Genomic DNA, 17,065 nt, shown 5'->3' on the forward strand with positions numbered 1-17,065 from the left:
CGGCGGATGGTGGCCACGCCGGGGGGCGCGCCCGAAGCGCTGGGCAGCCCCGCGGTGGAGGCCGGGCGCTTGGTCTGGATCAGGCGGCGATAGTTCTGGGCGATGTTGCTGTTGCGGGGGATGGTGGATGACTTGTCGAACTCGGCGGGGCCCTCTCCGTCTGCGTCCCCGTTCACCGAGTAGCAGTCGTAGTCGGAGCCTGGGGGCATGGGAGGCCATGGGCTGGGGCCTGGGGCTGGGGCGGCCCAGTGCCCCAGCCCCAGCCCGGGGGGCCTACCTTGGGAGGGGATGGTATCCTCGGAGCAGGACGGCGTGGTGGTCTGCGTGCTGTAGCCACTGGAATACTGCAGCGAGTCCCGGCTGCTCTTCTGATGCTCCAGGCTCAGGCCGCGGGTCAGCACCATGGCCAGGTCGCTGGCCGCGGGGGACACCTCCTCGCCGTGCTGGGGGCGGTAAGACTGCAGGTTGATGCCTCGTTCCCTGCTGCCCCAGCTCGGGCCGGACTCCACGTGGCTCCAGCAAGGTGGTGGATGGAGCTGGCCCCCCTGGCAGTGACCTGTGAGTGAAGGGGGACCCTGGCTGGGCTGCCAGGAGAGCTGGTGCCTACCTTGGCTGCAATCGTGGCAGGGGACATGCGGGGTCTTGGTGCCTCCTCTCCACTGGGGCCCAGGGTGCCCCCGCTGGCCAGGCTTGGCTCTGTGTCCCGGGGGTGTTCCACTCGGTCCTTCCTCCTCTGCAGGCTAGTGCCTGAGGGCTGCTCGTGGGGGCCTGCTTTGGCCCAGTCCTGCAGAGTGTGGCAGATGGGTCAGGGGACCCTTGGCCCTGCCATCCACGGCTGACGGGCCTCTCACTATAGTGGAGATACAGGATTTTCAGGCCCATAGGAGGCCTCAGGCTCAAGATCATGGTCAAGGGCAGAGCATGGAGGGTACCATGACCTGTCAGTCCTTCCAGGCCCAGGGGTAGGATGGCATGACCCAGGAGCGAAAGATGAGTGTTGGGAATGGCTGCAGGTGTGCCCCGGCAGCGTTTCCTGCAGGGAGCAGGCACTGTGCGCACCCCCCTCTGGCAGATGCTGGACCCTCCCTGCGTCCCACTGCAGGCGGGGAACACTGACCGAGGTGGGGGAGCTGCACTCGCTAACCGACTGGCAGGTTTCCGAGGCCTCCGAGGACGCAGAGCTGGAGGACTTCTGCCATGCGGAGGGGAGCGGATAGGTGGACGGGGCGGGGAGGCCAGGAGGAGAGGAGAGAACACACCTGGTCACGGCGCCGGCACACAGTGGGCCGTTCCAGCTCAGCGCCCCGCCCCACCACCCCTGCAAGCATCTGACCAACCCCGTGGCCCAGCCCAAGAACTACAGGTTTTGACAATGAACAACAGGACTTGTGGCTAGCGCTGGCCTCGATGTGGTGGGCAAGGAAAAGAGGGACACTAGGGATGGCAGCGGGGCTGATGGTGTCCCTGTTGTCTCGGAAGGGCAGGCGGGGGGAGTAGGGAGTCCAGAGTTCCATCCCGCACATGCAGAGCTGAGTTGCCTGTTAGGTGTCTACGGCCAGATGGAATGTCAGCAACTACATTTACAAGTTTGGAGTTTAGAGAGCTGTCAAGGTTGGAGCCACAAATCCAACAGCCACGAGAGAGTAAGGTCACCTTGGAAGTGAGGGCAGTTAGAGAAGAGGTTCAAGGACCTTAGTGGCACCCACATTTAGTGCTGGCAAGAAGGAGGGCCCAGCAAAGGAGAGTACTGAAGAACTGCCAGAGAAGTGGGAAGAAAACCAGAAGCAGACAATATCCCAGAACTCAGGAGGATCTGCCATGAGGAAGAAGGATGGCCAGCAGTGCCGATGCTGCTGGGGGTCCACGAGAGGGCACAGGAGGCATCCATGGAGATCTCGAGAACTATTTCATTGACTGGAGCGGGTAAGAGCCCACTTATAAATGGACTAAGTGTACAGGGGAGGCTCCTACTTTGGCGAGTCAGGGGGCGTAGGTGCCCTGGGGAGCCCCCAGCTTAAAAGAAAACACAAGAGTGAAGGGACACCTGGATGGCTCAGTTGGTTAAGTGACTTTGGTTCAGATCATGATCTTATAGTTTGTGGGTTCAAGCCCCATGTCAGGCTTGTGCTAATACTGCGGAGCCTACTTGGGATTCTCTCTGCCTTGCTCTCTTTCAAAACAAACAAACTTAAAAAAAGAAAGATAGAATGAAGACAAAAGCAGCCAGGGCAGGCACAGGACCCTGAGGGCTCCTGGGAGCTCATGCTGAGCGCAGCGGCAGTGATTGGGACTCTGGGCAAGGGGCGAGGACGAGCGCTCACCTCTGATGACCTGAGCTGGGCTGGGGGACCTGGAAGGGGTCTGTCATGACAGCACTCCTGCCCTGCCGAATTCTCCAAATTCTCCTTAACTTAGATACCAGGATATTTCAGTTTGTGATGAACCAAGATCACCAAAATAAAAGGAAACAAAGCATCGCATGTGAGGATTCAGACGAAACAAACAAATTTGGACATTTATCAATGTAATTGTTGAACAAAAACCAATGGAAAAAGCATTTGGAACACTCGCTAGAAAAATTTAGTGCTAATTCATGAACAAACACAAACTAGGAATAGACAAGAACTTCCCTAGTCTGACCAAGAGTATCTTCAAAAATGCCAGTGCGCTCGGCCTCTGAGGATGGGAAGAAGATGGTGCAGAGCCTGCTTGAGGTTCTCTGTCTCTCTCTCCCCCACTCACTCTCTCTCTCAAACAGAAAAAGGATCCTCATTTCTGTTAGCATCGGGAGTCCTAGCAGGGCAGTAAGTCAAGAAAAACCGGTAAAAAGCAAAAGGAAGGGAAAGGAAGAAAACGGTGGTCATTATTTGTAAAAGACATAATTGTTGTATGTAGAATATTCAAAAGAATCTATAATTATCAGACCTGATAAGTGATTTTAATACAACTTAATAAAATCAATTTACCAAAAAAAGAAAAATCAAATGCCTAAATATCAGCAGCCAACAAACAACACCCTGCAAGGCCAATATAATTTAAAATAAACATCAAATACCCAGGAAAAAAAAAATCCAATGAGAGATATACAAGATCTTTATGTGCAAACTACAAACCATTACTGCGAGCAGGAAAAGCCAAAATAAATGGACAGACATATGCAATCCCAGCCAAAAACCTCAAGAGGTGTTGTTACTGTTTTTTTTGATGGAAACCAACAAGCTGATATTAAGGAATATAAGGAATTGCAAAGGGCCAAGGTGATACTGAAGGATAACAAAGCTGGAGGACGTTTGTGGACAAGCATCAAAAATTTTTATAAAGTTACAATAATGAAGACTGCATGGTACTAGTAAAAGAGCACAATCAACCAGGAGAACAAAGAACAAACTTCCTTGAGGCACCTGCATGGCTCAACGTCCAACTTCGGCTCAGGTCATGATCTCACAGTTTGTGAGTTCGAGTCCCACTTAAGTCTCGCTGCTCTTGGCACAGAGCTCGCTCTGGATCCTCCCAAAACAACTACAGGTATACAGGTAACAGCTGATTTACAAAAGGCAACACTGCCGTGTACCAGGGGAAGAGATGGCCTGTTCAACAAACTGCTAGTTAGGGGTCATTTTTTCCAATAGATTTCTATCTCATATGCCCACCTCCCCCAATCACTTCCTGATGAGCTGCAGATCTAAATAAAACGGGAAAAGAAAAAGGCTTTTAGAGGAAAACGTCTTTGTGACCTTAGAGCACACAAACCTATCTCAAGATACAAAAAGCACTAATAATTATTAAAAAGGGGTACGTTGAATAAATTGGACATCCATTAAAATTAAGAGTTGTAGGTCATTAAAAGGCTCCAGTAAGAGTAAAAAGGGAACCCACAGACTCAGAGAAAACCCCAGATGGAGGAGTGGCGCTGTATCTATAAGACATAAGGAGGTCTAGGACCAATAAGGGAAAAAACGATTTAGTAGAAAAGTGGGCAAAAATCTGAATAGGTCCTTCACAGAAGAGGACAGCCAAGTGGCCTTCAGAAGGATGAAAAGGTGTTCAACCTCATTCGTCATTAGGGAAGTACAGTTACCAACACAAAGTGTCACCACTGTACACCCCCCAGAAGGGCTTAAATGAAAAAGATGCACAATACCAAGGGCTGGTGAGCAGGAGGAATAAACCATTGCGGTGGCATTCTTGCCAGAAATGTATGACCTCCATCCAATTATGCAGACACAGGACACACCCAAACTGAGAGACGTTCTATAAAATACTTGACTGGTATTCTTCAAGCGTATCAAAGTCCTGAAACAAGAAAGGCTGTAGAGGTGCCACACACGGAAGAAGCCCAAAGCGCTACAACTAGATGTGACACAGGGTCCTGCACTGGATCCTGAGCTCCGGGACCGGCAAAGGGAGTTTAGTGAGAAAACTGGCAAGATTTGGAAAAATACAAAAGGTTAGTTAATAGTACTGTGCCAGGGTTCATTCCTGGCTTGGTAGCCACATAAGGGGTCAACATTAGGGGGATGTGGTAGGAGTAGGTGAGAACTCTACTCTTTTTGCAACCTTTCTACAAGATTGAAACTATTTCAAAATAAAAACTTAGAAAAAAGCCTTAGTGGAGAGGTTAAAAAGCTGTAACCCAGAGTTGAAAAGTAAATTGGAAGACAGATCTGAATAAAGGATCCAGAACATTGTATAGAGAAGCAGCAAGAAGGGAAGTGTGAGAACTGAGAGAGGGGTACACAGGAGGAAAAATGAGAAGGTCCGGCAACACACTGAAGTGGAATGTCAGAAGGAGAGAACAGAGCAAAAGTAGGAATACGGAAATCATGGCTGAAAACTTCCAGAACACATGAAAAACATGAATACGAAGATATAGGAATATAAACATATCAAGTGAAGCTAAAGAAAAACAGATCTGTAACTAGGCACAAACCAAGAGCAGAGATCTTAAAAGTGGCCGGGGAGCAAAGTCAGCTCATTTGCAAAGGCGCAAAAATCTGACGGCAGACGTCTCAATTGACAATGGAAGCTAGAATACAGTGGAAAAATACCTTCCAGGTGGTGGAGAGAGAATAACGGTCACATCAGAGTTGTGTCCCTGGCAATACTTTCAAGAAAGAGGACAAAAGGAAGCATGTTTACAGATTAAAAACAACAACCCAAGAATTTACTACTACAGGTCTATTCTAAAAGAACTTCTAAAGGATGTCCTATATACTTCAGAAAGAAGAAAGAGTTGAGGTATAAGAAGAAATGATGAACAAAGAAACAAACATATGGGTAAATCTAGACAAATACTGTTTGTACAAAATAGTAAAATTAAGAAAATAAGTGTCATGGGGGTACCTGGCTGGCCCACTTGGAGCATGAGACACTTGATCTCAGCATTGTAAGTTTGAGTCCCACATTGGGAGTAGAGATTACTTAAAAATAAAATCTTTAAAAGGGAAGGAGGAGAAGAAAAATGTCATATTATAAAAAAAGTAGAGAATAATATATATTACCTTCTAAATTGGGAGAACCCACTGCTGACTGAAGTTAAAATATTTATTAAAGTCCCTGAATTATTCAGGAGTTGGGCCTGTATAAGAATGCATGGTAAAATTTCAAGATACCCTGTAAAAGAAATACAACTTAAAATTTAGTAGAGGGGGAACAAATGAGAAAAACAAACAAATGACAAGGCAAGAGACAAAAGAGGTACAGAAAAAGAACAAAAAGAAAAGGCAGGAGTCCAAATATGTCAATCACAATAAATATAAGTGGACTAAAAATGCCAATCAAAAGATAGAGATCATCAGACTGGAAAAATAGAGGCATCTGCTGTTTTTAAGAGATTCATCTAGAACATCAGGATGTCGTGAGTTTAAAAGTAAAGAAGTGGGAGGGGTGTCTTGATGGCTCAGTCAGTTAAGCCTCTAACTCTTGTTTTTGACTTGGGTCCTGATCTCACGGTTCCTGGAACCCTCGTCGGGCTCTGCACTGACAGCATGGAGCCTGCTTGAGATTCTCTCCCTCTGTCTCTGCCCCTCTCCTGCTCTCTCTCTCTCTTGCAAAAAAAAAAAATAAATAAAATAAAATAAATAAATAAAAGTAAAGAGATGGGAAATGGTAATATAAATCTTGTGCAGAATAAACCTGAGATAGCCATAGTAACATCTAATAAGACAGACTTTTAGAAAGCATTGTAAGGAACAGAGGATCATCATGCTAGAAGATTCAATTCACTATGAAGAGTTAATATTTTAAGCTTGTCTGCACCTAATAAAACAATCTCAAAACATATACAGCAACCATGGATGAAGTATATGGGAGAAATTAACACATCTAAAATTTTTCAGTTTTAAACAGGCAAAGCTGACAGGAGTGAATGAAAAATGAGGTAGAATTGGTCAGTGCAGACAACTCTCTTAAGACATTTTTCTCTGAAGGAGATTAGGCGGCTGGAGGATAAAATGGAAGGAAGAGAGCGCATTTTAAGATGCCTGATGCTGGGGGTGCCTGGGTGGCTCAGTCAGTTAAGCATCTGACTCCGGCTCAGGTCATGACCTCGGGCTTCAGGAGTTTACGCCCTGCACCGGGCTCAGTGCTGACAGCGCAGAGCCAGAGACTGCTTTGCATCGTGTATCTCCCTCTCTGTCTGCCCTCCCTGCTGGTACTCTGTCTCCCTCTCTCTCAAAAATAAATAAAACATTAAAAAAATTAAGATGTGTGATACTAGATTTCATTTGTGTACTGATGGGAATGGCCAACAAGAAAGAGAGACTGGAAGTATAATGGGGATATCTTTGAACAAAAAGCCAGTAGAACATAAAATGCTGAGCCCAAATGGAGGCACTAGCCTTGATGGGGAGGAATATCAGACTGGATCCAAATGCAGTCACTCCTGATACTGTGAAGATAGCCCCCTGGGCAGGTGGCCTGACCTCCCTTTGTTTTCTACTGTGGCCTCTCTGTTTGCCCATCTCAGTGAGGCTGCAGGATCTGAGCCTGAACCTGAGGAGGTTCGTGGGCCAATCTCTGGGTTCAGAGTGACTTGGCCCAAGTGTGTAGAAGGAGGAGGATGTCCTGGGGCTCCTGGGAATGCCACCCGGGGCCAGCAAGCCCATCACAGTAAGCCTATGCAGGGGGTGGGTCACAAGTGATCAGAGCTGCTAAGCTGTCCCCTTGGGGGTCCCATGGCTGGAAGAAGGAGGTAAGGAATCAGGAAATGAGGAAGTAGTGAGACCACAAAGCCCCCTGCTGACACGGCTGTGGCAGATGCTGACTGTTCTAAGACCTTCCGCACCTCTCCTTAGCCAGGTTGGTCCCCGTGAGGTGGTCCTGGGGACCTCCAGACCAGTCTTAAGAGCTGTAGGCCCTGCAGACACCCTCTTACCTGGCTGGTGATGTCTGAAGGCATGGGTGAGGGGGGCTTGGAGTAGGTGGCATCCTGGGAGACGAAGCCAGAGTCGTGGGAGGAGACGCTGGAGAGGCGGGCAGCGGCGGTGGCTGGCTGTGCCAGGCTGCGGTAGCGACAGGTGGAACTGGGTGAGTATGTTTGGGCACCCCCAGGCCATGGGGTTCCGCCACCCTTGGCACTGCTACCGCTGCTGGGGGCACTAGGGGAGTGAGGGAGGGGATACAGCAGCCACATGGGGAGACACAAAGGTGTATGTGGAGGGAAAAGTGACAGACGAGGGTGGAGGAGAGAGGTGAGGGGCAAAGGAAGGAAAGACAATGTCAGACTACAAGTCCTTAGACCCAGGTGCCACAGGAGAGCTGGATTCTGGGACAGAGCAGGGCCCGGGCAGGGGAGAGCACCCAAGAGCTGGCCCAGGGCCTGCCTCCAGAGCACCCCAGTGTTCTAGGGCATGAGCAGTCTCTCTGCCTCCTACTCTGTCATTAAGAACAGCAGACCTTAGAGTAGTGATGGAGAAACTGAGTCACTAAGCATCAAACCTCGTCCCAATTGGGCTAGAACCTGGCACAAAGCTGATCATTTCTGGACTGCCTTGTCAAAGCATGAGGTGATGGTCTGGATGGTTCTGGACCCACCACTGTCCTCACTCCCTTCACCCGCTTGAGGGTGTCCAGCCCTCCCTAACTCACATCCTCTGTGCAATCATTTCACGCTCGGGCAACGTTCCTGGCAGTGAAGGCTGCTTTCTTTCTGAACATGACCCTGAAGCTGCTCAGCCCGCACCCTTGGTCATGGGTGTCCTCTGCAATCCACCCTCCCTGCTGTGACGGCCACCCACCTGGGGTCCAGCAAACCCAGGCCCTCTTTCCTCTATGGGAGCTGCTGATTGCTGTGCCTGGCTTACCTTCCATGCCCAGGTGCTCAGCCAGCGGTGGTTCTGGGGAAGGGGAACCTGGCACAGAGTGCCCGGGCCCCCCCGCCCCCTCAATAACACTGTGTGCTCACGGCCCTCACACCTGCTGAACCTGGTATCTTAAATGTCTCCTCCCAATCCTGCCATGGGGCCAGCCCTGGAGGCATCCCTGATCCTGAGCCGGCACGTGACTGAGCGAGGTGGCAGGGGCCGGCACGGGTTACAGCCAGGCAGCAGCCAGGTCAGAGTGTCCCTTAACTTGTGGCCTCAGCACACCTTCCCAGAAACCTCCGCGCCCCTCCCTGGTCTTAGATTCTTATTACCATCCTCCCACCCCTACTGACTCGCTGGGCCAGAAAGAGTGAAAGGCTGGGACCCTTGCCTCAGTTTCCCTTTCTGTGAAGTGGAGACAACACCATACCTGATATGATGGTGTTAGGATTCAAGGAAGAAAATGCGTAAAGTATTTAGCATGAAACTGGCATAGAGTTATTGCTCCGTAAGTGAAACTGCCCTTGCTTCCTGCTAGCTCGTCTCTACTGGCATTTGTCCTCTGCGCTCGCAAACTCCTCAGTGACGCAGCTGTGTGAATTGTTGAGACCCTGAAGCAATTCCTGACGCAGCTTGCTGGGAGCTTACCCATTCCCTCCCGGGGTGTCCCTCCCCGCTCTGCCCCCCCCCCCCCCCCCCCCCCCCCCCCCCCCCCCCCCCCCGCAGCCCTGCACTGACCTGCACATGCTGGACTTCCGAGAGCCAGAGCCGCTGGGTGACGATGGGGGCGTCTGGTAGGACCAGCTATAGTCTGAGCCCTTCAGGTCTTTGATTACCTGGACAAGGACACGGATGCGGGTCACTGGAGGCAGCCCAGCCCACTTTCTGGAGGACCCCCAGAGGGGTGGTAGGGCCAGAGGCCCCCAGTCTCTTCCATAAAGACACCAAGCCCCAGGACACCCCCAGTGGAGTCTGAAAGCAGGGCTGCCAGATGCCAGAGTGGGTGGACGTCAAGGGAGACTCTGCCCTCTCTGCTTCTCAGGGATGCTGTCCCCAGGCAGGGGGCACGGGACAGGGGAGAACCAGGTGTCCCTGGGACTCAATGGCAGAGGAGCCAAGAGGGTGACCATGAGAGGGACCATGGGGTTTAAGTCCTGGCTTGGCCGTGCCCCTCGGGCAAATCCTTCAGACCTCACTGAGCCTGTTTTCTCCTGTGAGGTGCCCCCAATCTTCCCGTCTTAAGGTGCCACTGGGGTGATTCAATGAAATGTCTGTGGAAAGTGCTCAGCAGAGCGCTGGGCACAGAGTGAGCGTCCAGTGAGAGCACCACCATTGGCCTGTCTGGTGGGACTGACCCTGGTGCAGTGGGACACAGTGCGGAGCTGAGCAGGGTGGCCCGCATGGGTAGGTGCGCCCCTTTGTGTGCCTGGGAAGGGACTGGGCCCTGGGTGTGGACGAAGAGAGGCGTCACCAGGTTTGGAGGCATTACGCAGGTGGAGCCTGTGGGCAGACATGGGGCCAGACCCCACAGGACTCCCACACATCCGCTCTCAGACTGAGGCCCCCACCTGGGCAGGTGCTCCCGGATGTTCCACAGTGCATGCTAGGACATGTCTTGTTTTCTCTCCCTTTTCCTTTACTGTCCCCAGCTAACGGCAGGCCATCCCCTCCCCTGTCCCCCGGCCCCAGGGCTGGCCGCACCTGCTCGCTGGCGGGGGGCAGCTTGTGGGGCTCCGCAGTCAGCACCACCAGGTCGTCGATGATGCCTTGCAGGTGGGTGATCTCTCCCAGCATGGTCAGCTCGCCGTTCTGAGGAAGCAGGGGGTCAGACCCACTGGCCCTTCCTCCCCCTCCCCCCACGGAGGAATGAGCCTCCTCGTCCTCTCTTCTCTCAGCTAGTGCTGCCTGGGGCTGAGAGAGCCCGGCCCTGGACACCTGGGGGCTGCTGTGACCGTATGTCCAGACCAAATCAGTGCATCACGAGCTATGGGCCGCGTCTTTGGGCTATGAACATGTGGCTCTGGGGGCACTCAGCCAGGTATCACTGAGAACTGGCTTTTCTCGGGGGTCAAGTGGTCAACCCCGGGCACAGACCAACCTGCTGAGGCCTCTGAGTCACCCCTAAGGACTCCCACCAGTGGCTCCCAAGTCTTGCTTCTTGGGATTTCCTGAGTCCTGGAGACCCTTCAGCTAGCTCAGACCTCCTTGACTCCGAGGGACCCACCACCACAGGCTGCAGGAAAGTGATGAAGGTACAGAAACGCCCGCGCTCCTCGATCAGGGCCCGGCGCACTGCCTGCTTCTCTGTCTCCTCCAGCAGCAGGTACATGTCATTGACGTCCTGCAGGGCACTGTCCAGCTGGGGCTGCAGATCTCCTTTCCCTGGAGGGGTTGGGAGGAGAGGCCGCGCTGGGGACGCCGGCCCAGCTCGCGGTGGGCATGGCTCAGGCCTCGTGGTGGTGTTCCTGGCCATGGGGCTGGGCACTGCCATGGGGGCCAGGGGACCAGGGAGGGCAACTGGGACTTGGGTTTGTGCAGGGGCTGGTCCCAGAGCAGGCAAAGAGGACAGGCAGACAGACACGCACACAGCAAAGACACCAAAGCTGCAAAGCCACTGAGGACCTGGAGTGGGCAGAGCTCAGGTGAGCCCGGCAGAGGCCTCCACAGCTCCACTTCCGCCCCCAGGAGAGCCTCGCTGCCCTTGGGCCGGCACCCCTCCCCTCCCCTCACCGGGAGAGGGTGGAAGCAGGACAAAGGAGAGCCCGGGGGCTCTGCTGTAGGCCAGGCCACTGACGGGGGGTGTGTGTGTGGCGGTGGGACCGGGGAGCTAGGGCCTGGACTCCAGGGGAATGGAAGCGGGTCATCTCAGTGTGAGCTCCCACTCAGCTCAGGGAGCGATGCACAGGACAGCAACAGCAACACAAAAAAGCAGCGAGAGAGACAGAGAGAGACAAGAGAATGATGTAGAGATGGTGAGTCAGGGAATGAAAAGGCAACAGATGACTAGGCAGGCCTGGGGGGAGTGGGGCCGCCAGGGCCTGTGCCCCCCACCCCACCCGGCCCAACCCCTCTTGGCCTGGCAGACTGACCCAGCAGTGGCCTGGGACTCATCCCTGGCCAGGGGCCCCAGAGCCCCAGGGAGACTGTGCCCCAGGCCCCTCCCTCGACGGACCGACCGCCTTCCTCGCTCCTCCTTGGCCTGGAGAGACTCCTTCCAATGGCCCTGAGCTGGGGGAGACAGACAAATGGGACAAGGACGGGAGGAGTGGCTGGAGGGACGGACATTTGACTTACCAAGTAGCTCTACAGGAAGGATGTGGGAGGAGGAGAGGAGGAGAGACAGAGAAAGAAAGAATGTGTGAAAGACAGCCGGATGGAGAGAGCCGCTCCTGGGGCAGGGGTGCGGGGTGCGGGGTGCCTGGGCCTGTTGGGCCTTCTGCTGCCTCCCTAAGAAGGGAAGGACTGGGCCAGGTCTGGGGTGCAGGGAGGCTCCCTCTGTCCCACCCAGCAGGTTGGAGGGTCCGGTGTCTAGGATAGGACCCCTCCAGCCAATATGATGCCCTGGGGCACCCCATAGGGTGTGGGGGTATACTGAGCAGGGCCCCGTGGGGCTTCCTTGGGCCACTGTGGGCTCTACCTTTGCGCGCTTTCTTCTGCAGCTTCAGTGTGTCTGAAGACTTTTTCTTGATCTCATGCCGGGCTCGTTTGTACTCTGTGCAGGGGGTAAGAGAGGAATGCTGTGATGGGGGGGTTCCACACAGTGGGGACAGGAAGCCCCAGCCTGAGCCCAGGCCCACCTTTTGCATGGTCCTTGTCCAGCTGGTTGGCAGACTTCTTCCAGTCCTCGATGCGCTCCTGCAGCGGGTTGATGAGGCTCTCCAGCAGCGCACTGTGCGTGGGGTGTGAGGGTCAGAGCCACCAGGGGAGGGTCTCACTGTGTACCCACGCCCGCCCACCCGCCAGCACCCACTCACTTGGTGAATTGCCGCAGCTTGGTCTCGATGCTGCGGTGGCGCATGCACATGCGCGTGAGCGCTGAGCCAATGTCCCGTGTGGCCCCTGGCGAGGCAAGCGCGCAGCGTGGGAAGGGGCCCTCCGGGGCTTCTGCAGTCCCAGCCTCGGCCACGAGGTGGCGCGCCAGCCCGCAAAGGCCGCGCTCGCAGCCCGCGCCCCGCCCCCAGCACTGCGATCCCACAATCAGAGTGCGGGGTCTGACAGGTCCTCAGTATTTGCTCCTCTGCGGGAGCAAGGCCCTGCCTGCCTATCCCGGCTGTGCCCACCTGCTGCAGCTGCGGGTGTTGTGGTCGTCAGGCCAGCGCTAGAAACCATTCAAGGCCCCAAATCCCCTCCAGCCCTACAGGGAATCCCCTCCAGGTGTGAGAGTGCAAGGGCCCCACGACCTTATTTCTCACCACCTGAAAGTGAGAACTGCCTGAACTATAAGGCAGAGGAGACACTAAAGCCAACGAGGATGCTTGCCTGCCCCTGCGTGCTCTGAGACGGGCAGAGGAGGGGGTGAGAAGCCATAATCTGACTCACTGTTACACAAGGCTGGACATCTGTGGCTGAGGGGTCGAGCTGGCCGCCCATAGCAAGAAGAGCCCCAGCCCCAGAGCATCCCTATCACCGTTCACCCACTCCTGTTTGTATGCCACTAGTGATAAGAGGCTCACTCTCTCCACAACCAGCCTATTCCATTAGGAAACAAAATTTAAGGTCCTAACTCTGGGCCGGGTGTCCTCTCCCTCATAACTCTGCTCGGCCTTTCCCACACTGGGCCAAACCCAACCTCCAGCCATGCCCCCTCCCTACCTCGGGTGTTGGTGGCCATGTCAGCCACTTTCTGGAAGGCATCCAAGAAGGCCACAGCAGCCAGCACAGTGGTCCTGGGGAGATGGACAGTGGGATGGTCTGTGGGTGAGGTGTCCTCTCCTCTGCCCATCCCCTCCCCAGCTGGGGCACCCTCGGCAGCCTCACCTCAGCTGGGAATGCAGCTTCGTGGCCTTGGAGTTGAAGTCCTCCCAGATAGGGTAGGAGCTCTGCCGGGGAGATGAAAAAGGAAATGAGACGTCATGGAGGCTGTAGGGCTCCACTTGGGATGGCCTCCCCACATGCCTCCATCCTGACTCTGGGCAGTTTCTGAGAGAGTGGCCCCAGCCCCATGGAGAGGCTGTCTGGGATGACAGAAGACCGAGGTCAGAGCCATGGGACATGAGGAAGGCCTGGCCTTGGGAACAGGTGCTTTAGGTCATTCCTCCCTCGCTGGCAAGAAGTCTGGCCTACTGTCTACAGTGGCCACTGTTTTTGGCCCGCATCCTCCCTCAGGGGAGATGGAAACAGAAATGGCAGGTCCTGTACCCTCTGGGCTCCCCTGGGTTCTGGCAAGGATTCTGGGCTAAGCAGCAAGAGGGGCACCGTGTCCCTCTGGACACAGGTGGGGGTAGTCCACATGACACAGGGGCAGGGCTCAGGCATGCCAGGTCTCAACTGGGGTCTCTGGAGGTCCACCCTGTGCCCCAGAAGCTGCTACTGGCCGGGCCACCCATCCATCCCAGGCCAGCAGCAGTGATTCCCAGGTCCGGGGAGGCTGTGACTGCTGCAGGGCCCAGCCAGCCTGCCAGGGACAGCCAGGCCCCAGGCTGAATGGGGCCTTGTGTGGCCAACAGAGCCACCTTTCTCCACCCCCGGCTCCCCTCCCCTCCTGGGGACACAGTGTGGCCTTTATCCCAGCCTGGCCCAAAGTTCTGAATTGGGAGGGGGTTTCCCAGTAGGGAGGCTGGACTCTTGGCGACCAAGTTGTCCAGTCTGATCAAGGGGCTTTTCTGGCTTCTGCGCCCTCCCATGGCTGCTGGGTCCTGGAGAAACCTCAGCCGTGGGCTCAGGGCCTTGTGAAGGTCTTGATGCTTGAAGGGGAGCCCAAGGCCAGCAAAGCCACAGCCCCAAAGGGCTTCTGACCCTCCCTTCCATGTAGGATGAGGTACTGGGTCCTGGGGAAGCAAGGAAGGCAGAGGCCCCAGCCCTGAAGGCTTCAGAGGAAGGCTCTGCCAGACTGGAGCCCAGGGGCAGGTTCGAGATGGCCTCTCCAGCTGAGGACAGCCTGCAGGGGTGGGAAGGAAACTGGGCCGCTTCCGACACCCTTAGAGATCCCCTCCCTTCCCAGCCCAGCCAGTGCCCAGGGAAAGCAAATATTTGAGAAGTTCACACAGGCTGGAACAGGACGGGGGGCGCTGTGGGTGGGCTGTCTCCATGTGGGCACAGTTCAGGGGAAAGGAGCCTGGTAAGTTGCCCCTGGCAATCCCAACGAGCTGACCTTCACCTTGGCACCCTCAGGAGTCTTCTACAAAGTGACACCCTGACACCACCTCAGCACCCCAGCCCTGAAGGTTTGCTCAGACCTCCAGGGAGATGAGATCATGCTGAGGGGGCAGGAGTCCAGAAGCAGTTGTCCTGACCCCCAGGAAACCTTCTCAGCAGCCTTGGAGCACAAGGGACTGGGAGAAGCTGGGGACAGACAAGTCCCTACCCTATTAAAGTCTTTAGGCTGGGGCTCATCATCCCAGGCTCCAGCTAGTCAGGCTCACTGCACCCCAGACCTTCACACCCCCAGCTCTCCCAGGGGGACAGGGCATGGGGGGGGGCCCAGCTCCTCCTTCGCAGAGGGACCTGAGCACCTTGGTCTCTAAGGACCGGAGCAGCCAGTGTCCCTGGGGAGAGTCCTCAGTCTTCACTTGGGCCCATGCCCTCACTCTGACCAGGCCTTGGCTGTCCGGCTCTAAGAGTCTGGGTTACTACCACTAGTGATAGTGACCGCTACTGCTAGTCAAGTGGCTGTGGTAGGACGGGCACTGTGAGAAGCCCTTTTCACTGTGTGGTCACAACGGATCCTTAGGACACCTCTGTGAAATAAAGAGGACTATCTCCCCCTACTCTGTAGGTCAGGAAGCTGAGGCTCAAAAAGATTAACTGACTTGCTAAAGGCCACCAAGTGGGAGGGGCAAGATCTGATCCCACGTCTGACTAGTCACTACACCTACTTCCAGGGGTACAGAGGGATGAGCATCTGGGCAGCAAGGGTGGGAGGTGACGGGAACTGCAGGGATGGGAGAAACACCCCCTCTGTCCCCAGTGCTGTGTGCTGTGCTGGAGGGGAGAGGTCACATGCTCGTCACTGGAGGTGCTCAAATGGATGGGACCAGACTGACGTGGAGGCTGCAGGACTCCCGGACCTCAGAGACTGTCTCTGACCTGATGGGTCAGTGACCCACGCTGTGATCCCAGACAGAGGGCTTTCTGGGTGACCCTGGGGCCAGGGCCCCTCTCTGAGCCTCAGTTTCCTCACCTGTCAAATCGGGAGGGAATCTGCACCTATGTCACTGGGTCAGGGTGGAGACTCAAGGAGGCAGGGAAAGGGGAGCACTTAGCACAGCACCCAGTATACAGTAAGCACTCAGTGCTGGCTAAGAAAGAGAGGATGTATGACTCCTGCCTCAGAAGCCTCTCCCAGCCAGCAGGGTGGATGTCTGGGCCACACTCCCCACTCTTGAGAGGACAAAGTTTATGGCCCCATTTTCTAGATGGGTCAGTGCTGAGGGAGGCTCCGTTCCTCTGTGGGAGGTGTTTCACCTGCCCAGTCCTGCCATCTTAGGAAAGCCCCTGCCCCTCTCTGGGCTTCGGTGGGCCACCTGGCACCCAGTAGGTATCAGAGCAGAGTTAAATGAGACACGGAAGGCAGGGGAAGCTCCTGAGGGCCCCTCTCCAAACCTGAGCTGGTGCCCTCCTCCGGCCCTCAGGCTCCAGGTGCAGCTCAGGGAGGCCTCCCGTGCCCCTATGCTGCCAACCCCAGCCAGAGCCTGTGCTGCAAGGGGGGCTGTCCTGGGGCTCGTGGGCCTGCTGAAGGCCAGCCCCCACCCTGGGGTGAACGCAGTCTCCTCAAGTCAGCAGCCTTCCTCTGTGGAAGCCCTGCTGCTTCTGTGGCTCAGATCACCGAGGGAGACCGGCAGAAACTGTCCCCCCGCCCCTGCAATCCAGGTGATGGACCTCCAGGTGGCCCAGTCCCCTGCTCTCTCCCTGGCCTGAATACACGCATGTGTCATAGGTAGGGGAGTAGCAGTCCTTGGCATCACCCCAGGTGAAACCTTTCCCAGTTTGCTTCTACACGTCAGAAAATCCTGCCTGAAATCTCCTGCTATAATCTGGGCCCGCTTCCTTGTGTCTGATCCCAAAGTTCCTTGCAAATTGCCTGGAGAGGGAGGGAGAGTCCTGCCCCTCTTCTCTGAGCCGAGAACCTGCTGCTCTGCAGTGTTAGCGGAAAGGCTGCCAGCGGGAGGAGGGTGCGGGAAGGTCCCATTCTCTGCCAGCCCTGGGAGTAGCTGGGGTCTGGCCTGCCTGGTCCCAGTGCCAGTCCTGTGACGTCCACAGGACAGGAGGGCCTGAGGACTCGCAGAGGGGCTCAGAGGTGGGGTTGCAAACGATGGAGGTCTCGGGGGAGCACCCTATGGTGGGCGGTAAGGGACGCCTATATGCTGCCAGCCCTGTGGTCCTAGGTGGGGATGGCCTCAGGGCTCTTCCCAGGGCTGGGGCTGCTCCCCTGGCAGCATTGTGAGCCTCTGGTGGAAGGGCCCTCCCGGGCACTGTGGGGCTAGCTGTACCCATGTGTCGTGTCTCCTCCTGGGCCTGTGATGTCACCGTGGGATTCTGTGTTGTGTACCTGGGAGTGTGTGATAGGTTTCGAGGGTGGGGGCTCTCTGCTGCCCCACAATCCT

At 55.4% G+C, this 17,065-nt stretch overlaps 1 protein-coding gene across 1 annotated transcript in view; it reads right to left on the reverse strand.

Moving 5' to 3' along the window:
• Positions 1-17,065, reverse strand: part of MTSS2 (MTSS I-BAR domain containing 2) — a 19,792-nt gene that overhangs the window by 1,285 nt on the left and 1,442 nt on the right. The window contains exons 2-15 of the mRNA XM_029924226.1: positions 13,281-13,342; positions 13,116-13,189; positions 12,278-12,362; positions 12,101-12,192; positions 11,941-12,015; positions 11,598-11,606; positions 10,528-10,685; positions 10,005-10,112; positions 9,042-9,139; positions 7,376-7,598; positions 1,118-1,192; positions 608-784; positions 278-443; positions 1-199 (exon numbers count right to left, since the gene is read on the reverse strand). Coding sequence (XP_029780086.1) covers positions 1-199; positions 278-443; positions 608-784; positions 1,118-1,192; positions 7,376-7,598; positions 9,042-9,139; positions 10,005-10,112; positions 10,528-10,685; positions 11,598-11,606; positions 11,941-12,015; positions 12,101-12,192; positions 12,278-12,362; positions 13,116-13,189; positions 13,281-13,342 — 1,601 coding nt within the window. The remainder of the gene's footprint in view (positions 200-277; positions 444-607; positions 785-1,117; positions 1,193-7,375; positions 7,599-9,041; positions 9,140-10,004; positions 10,113-10,527; positions 10,686-11,597; positions 11,607-11,940; positions 12,016-12,100; positions 12,193-12,277; positions 12,363-13,115; positions 13,190-13,280; positions 13,343-17,065) is intronic.

This window comes from Suricata suricatta, chromosome 16, assembly GCF_006229205.1.
Source record: "Suricata suricatta isolate VVHF042 chromosome 16, meerkat_22Aug2017_6uvM2_HiC, whole genome shotgun sequence".
NCBI lineage: Eukaryota > Metazoa > Chordata > Mammalia > Carnivora > Herpestidae > Suricata > Suricata suricatta.